Genomic DNA, 6,000 nt, shown 5'->3' on the forward strand with positions numbered 1-6,000 from the left:
TTGTTAATGAAACTGAAGCGAAAAAAACAAGGAACAGTAGCCTTAAATAAATAAAATAATAAGTAAATAAAACAGTAACAGAGAAATCCCAGCAAATAATGCTACAAGTAAAATGGCTCAAAGTTCATTTGTATTAAAACATTGCGGTTACACAACTTTAACACAAATCTGTTTGCCATAAGACATAAAGGTGAAAATATACTTGAACCCAGTGTTTAGCATGCTGTGACTCATTTGGTGAGCAGAAATGACTCACAAATGATAGTTCTATGGCCGGGTCTTGGCTGTTGTGCCATTCTGTTCTTTCGAACTTTTTACTCTGGCTTTGAATTTAAGAAGCTTCAGATGCCAAACAGCATGATGTTTTAGAGAGCAAAACTGGTGGCTTAAATTTACAAAGGCATGGTTTATGCTAAATTGGTATCCCTGGGGAATTAAGTCACAAATCCTCTTATACATACATACAAAACCTTGTAGTTTTGTATTCTTATATGCTGAGACTTAAAGTGGACAAATGAAATAATATATCTAACACTTAGTTATCAAAAGGGATTAACAGACTATAAGAATGTGTATGTAAGAATAAAAACCTTTTACAGCTGTGACATATAATTAGCAAATAACAGCTTTAAAGCATTTGAATTTAATCAGCTGATTATGACACACCCCTTATACCCGATTTTCATCCTACCATGTCATTGTTACATTATTACATTGTGTTTGTACTAGGTTTTAAATAAACAATAAGCACATTTTACATGTTACCTTTTTAGATTACCTTTTTAGATTACAAATAGTTATGTGTGTAAAATGTAAAACTGGATGACAACATTTCCTGTGATTACAACAGAGGTGCTTGGCAGTGTACTGGCAGCAGTGAAACGGTTCCAATAGACTAGGTGGTATGTAACAACACTTTCCTCCTTAGCTCCCTATCACTCATTTTCTCTCTCTTGCATGTTCTCTAAGAGGTGCCAAAGGCATGTGGACATGGGTGTGTGTCATTAGGAGAGAGTGTGTGTGTGTGTGTGTGTTGAGTAAGAAGATGGCGTGCACTGTTTGGCATTTCTAAAACACCTCACCCCTCGAAGGTCTTGGCAGTGTCTTTGGTTTTAACCTAACCAGCACCATCTTTCTGCACCTTGAGAGCCAGTAACACACACACACACACACACACACACACACACACACACACACACACACACACACTGCTGTGGAGATCTGATGAGACAGCCCAGAGTTACTCATACAGAACTGAGACACAGTAAGAGAAAAACAGTGTGACAGAGATAAAGAAGGACAAAGAGAGAGAGAGATGGAGAGAGAGAGAGAGAGAGAGAGATGGAGAGAGAGAGATGGAGAGAGAGAGATGAGAGAGAGAGAGAGAGAGAGATGGAGAGAGAGAGATGGAGAGAGAGAGATGAGAGAGAGAGATGGAGAGAGATGGAGAGAGAGAAAGACAGAGAGAGAGATGAGAGAGAGAGAGATGGAGAGAGAGAGATGGAGAGAGAGATGGAGAGAGAGAGATGGAGAGAGAGAGATGGAGAGAGAATGGAGAGATATGGAGAGAGAGAGAGAGAGATGGAAAGAGAGAGAGATGGAGAGAGAGAGAGATGGATAGAGAGAGAGAGAGATGGAGAGAGAATGGAGAGATATGGAGAGAGAGAGAGAGAGATGGAGAGAGAGAGATGGAGAGATATGGAGAGAGAGAGAGAGAGATGGAGAGAGAGAGAGATGGAGGGAGAGAGAGAGAGATGGATAGAGAGAGAGAGAGATGGCGAGAGAGAGAGAGAGAGGAGAGAGAGAGAGGGAGATGGAGAGAGAGAGAGAAAGGAGAGAGAGAGAGATGGAGAGAGAGAGAGGAGAGAGAGAGAGGGAGATGGAGAGAGAGAGAGAGAAAGGAGAGAGAGAGAGGGAGATGGAGAGAGAGAGAGAGATATGGAGGGTATGTAATTCCAATCTGCTGTTCTTGTACTCTGGTGCTGATAATGTGGACTTTTGTCCAGTTGTATATTTGGAACATGGAAGAGCAGCACTGCGAGTGTTCCCAGAGACTCAAAGGTATCAGCACTCTCAACCATCTATGTTTATTCCTCTTTCACTGTCCCTTCTAAACATGGTGTGGAAGAGAGCCTCATTTAAATGCACTCCCACTGTCTTTATTTCTTTATATTATTTTCTTCCATCTTTCCGAACAGTATCCCTTTGGCTCAGAATTCTCCGTACGCCCTTTTTGTAGTTGGATTTTCTTTTTATTTGTCATTTCATACTTGAGTCTCAGCCTTCATGTCTGACGTCAATATTTCACTATTCTGAGGGACCTATTAAATATTCTTAATAGTGTACTACAAGAATCATTAGGGACTCGGCCCCCTTTTATCCCATATGCGTAGTTGTTTAGAGGACTCAGAGCAACATATGTAGCATTGGATGATGATATCCCTTACACTGGACATGAAGCATTAGGAATCAGGTTAGTACCAGTTCCTTAAAACCAAATGAAGAAAAACATAATTGACTCAGAAGCAAAAACAAAGAATATCAAACAGAACCTTGTGTCTCTGAAGTTTTTAGGAGCCATGGAGACATTGCCTTACACCAGAAATGATTATAAATGTATGCAGAAGACTAGTTTTATTTGATTACACTAGTAAAGTGTCCTTTGACTAAATTTTCTAGAAAGACTACAGATATTGCAACTTGTTGAAACAAGGGCGAGTCTTAAAGAAAGCATTTATGTTTGTGGTTTATAAATTGACAATGGAGACCAGATACTGGATTAAAAGAATAGTCCAAAGTGCTCATGTTGTAACAAGAAAGGAACAGAACTGCTTTACGCAGTTATTTAGGGGGTATAAGCTACAGTTTATACTAACTTCATATACAGGTATATTAGCATGTTTGATGCTGCTTCACCTTAAATACACCACACTGATAACATGAATAGTAGACTTTCAATTTTTTCACCCAAGTAAAACAACCCTTAGAGCTTTTATCAGAAATTCAATGCTTAATCAATATTTCATTTTTGGATCATTATTAACACATATGTCCTATTGAAATGTGTAATTTTTAAAATTATATCCATTTTTTAATTTATTTATTTTAAATGATCACTTATTTATTTTTTTTACATTTATCATATGTCATGGCCTGTTTGAATACAATAGCCCAGAGCAGAAATTACAAGTATGAAATGTGATTCTATGCTGTTACTATTGCTATTACTGTATTTATTGTTATCATTACTTTTGCTACTTCAAGATGATTTACTCCTAAGACAGAGGAGCAAATTTATAAACACTGCAGATTTTTAAGCACTGCAGATATAAACACATACTTATAAGCACTGCAGATATAAATACACACTGCATTTATAAACACATATTTATAAACACTGCATTTATAAACATATACTTATAAGCACTGCATATATAAACACATATTTATAAACACTGCATTTATAAACACATACTTATAAGCACTGCATTTATAAACACATACTTATAAACACTGCATTTATAAACATACTTATAAGCACTGCATATATAAACACATATTTATAAACACTGCATATATAAACACATACTTATAAGCACTGCATTTATAAACACATACTTATAAACACTGCATTTATAAACGTATACTTATAAGCACTGCATTTATAAACACATACTTATAAGCACTGCATTTATAAACACATACTTATAAACACTGCATATATAAACACATATTTATAAACACTGCATATATAAACATACTTATAAGTACTGCATATATAAACACATACTTATAAACACTGCATTTATAAACACATACTTATAAGTACTGCATATATAAACACATACTTATAAACACTGCATTTATAAACACATACTTATAAGTACTGCATATATAAACACATACTTATAAACACTGCATTTATAAACACATATATAAACTTCTAAAAGGTGCAGCCCTTTGTAGCTAAGACAAGCAGAGAGAATCCACTGCACACTCACCACGGGCTTGCTGCCTGATATCGTGGACCAGATCTGCATACGGCACTGGCTCTGCATCCTCGTTGAACACCATATCCACCGCTGTGATGTTGTATGCCCGCATCTCTGTGTACGGGCCCTCCACTGCGAAGTAGCACGGCCGGTCATCGTTCTTCTTGTCGTGGAACATCAGCATGGCATACCTGTGCCAGCCAAAGCTGTGGTGCATGCGTGCCACGAATTCGCCCAGCTTCTTGTGTGTGGGACCCGTGTTGGTGATGGACGAGTACATGTTGAAGCCCAGTGCGCGGGCGCCGGCTGTCACCATGGGAACCTCCCAGTGCGTGGTGAAGCGGGCCACGGGCGAGGACGCGTAGTCACACCCCGGCCCGATGAAGGCCCACGGGTCATGGGCGAACTTCAAATCCACGGCCACCAGGGGCGCCACTGAGTCCGAACACAGACCTTCTTTGTTCTCACTGCTGCTAAAGACCAGCTGCATATGGTGGCCTGGCAGGAGGGTTGGGTCAGAGTTCACTTTCTCCAGAGCCCGGTGGAGGGCGGGCCCCACCCGGGGCCACGCCCATGGGTACTCAGTGTTGTGAAGAGGTAAGATGACAGCCAGAGTGATGTTCCTGGGAGAAGGTGAGGTGCCATGATCCGGCCGTCGCTGAAAGAGTGGTCCCATCTCCATAACTCCCAAAGATGCTCCAGTGAGCAGGAGTACGAAGGAGATCCACAGTGGAGCCATCACACCATACCTGGTCTCCAGCATTACATGTAAGGTCCTGAGCACGAGAGAAGTACTTAAGAATAACATGCTGAAATCACAATGGCTTATCTTATTATGTTTTTGAATGTCACATTATGGGACAGGACATAAAAATGACTGTTCTCCTAAGGCAAAAAGACTTAAAATAATGACTTGTAATAATGAGTTAAAATAAATGAGGTACAATAAAATTACTACACAACTGAAAAACAGTGTAACTTTCATAATGATTAAGCATGTGTTGGCTCAATATTAAATAAGTAAAATTTAATTTGTTATTCAAAGCTATTCTGAGGTAAATTGGTCACTATGTTTTTTATTATCATGAACACATTTTGTTTAATCATGTTGTGTATCAATTTGATTGCATTTGTAATCAAAATTATGGGTATAAATGTATTTTGTATTTTGTATGCTAAAAAACATTTGTATGCTAAAAACATAGCTAATAATACCAGTCCTTTATGATTTAGATGCTATTAATTTGTACACAATTTATGATTTATGCAGCTTTATGAGATCTGTAGTTAGGAAGAGTAACTTTTAAGTGTATGTTAAGACAGTGACAAATGGCTCATTTAACTGTAATAAATTTATATGATCTACTCAACCAAATTGTTGACATATTCCTAAACACGTTACTAGGTAACACACCTAAATTTATGGTGCCATCTTCATTTGGGAACATTTTGTTCACACAGTGGGAGTGTTGGGGTTTGCCCCACTAATTCTCTTCTCATAATAGATTTTTTGTAGACCTGAATTAAATAGAAAAAATAAATAAATGAACTAACAAGCAAATAAACATGGTTGCGATCTTATGTCTTTTGAAAAATTGGTTGGCCTACAGAAAGTGTGCACCCATCTATTTCTTGTGAAATTTCTTTTTGTAATTGGAGAAAACATTTTTTACAATTTCATAAGGGGGACTCGTTTCCTCGTATCTTATCTCAGACGCAACAGACTAGTCGTAATTGAAACCCCGGGTCCTTTAAAAAACTTCAGTAGGCTACATGTCAATTATTTTAGGCGAGTTTCCGATTAAATTATTTACCTCGGATTCAATAGTCACTTGTCGCCATGTTTCGTTGTTTTTGACCCCTATAGGAATCCATGGAGAATGTCGGTCTGCTACCAATAATAATGTCGTTCTTCTCGTCTCAAACGGAAAAATGCCGAATCGTTGATCTGATAGCAGCCGATGCGCGTCGCAGGTGTATGTTAAGGTAACTCAAGAAATTAAATACC

At 38.3% G+C, this 6,000-nt stretch overlaps 1 protein-coding gene across 3 annotated transcripts in view; it reads right to left on the reverse strand.

Moving 5' to 3' along the window:
* The window catches only part of npr1a (natriuretic peptide receptor 1a), a 55,453-nt gene that overhangs the window by 48,986 nt on the left and 467 nt on the right, over positions 1-6,000 (reverse strand). For 2 of the 3 annotated variants that reach the window (XM_027019747.3, XM_081703821.1), the window contains exon 2: positions 4,002-4,768. In XM_027019747.3, coding sequence (XP_026875548.1) covers positions 4,002-4,755 — 754 coding nt within the window. In that variant the 5' untranslated portion in view covers positions 4,756-4,768. Of the gene's footprint in view, positions 1-4,001; positions 4,769-5,806 lie in introns of all 3 variants that reach the window. The other variant, XM_081703827.1, reaches the window with a different exon arrangement.

The sequence above is a fragment of the Electrophorus electricus genome, chromosome 2 (assembly GCF_041902795.1).
Source record: "Electrophorus electricus isolate QZ-2024a chromosome 2, ASM4190279v1, whole genome shotgun sequence".
Classification (NCBI taxonomy): domain Eukaryota; kingdom Metazoa; phylum Chordata; class Actinopteri; order Gymnotiformes; family Gymnotidae; genus Electrophorus; species Electrophorus electricus.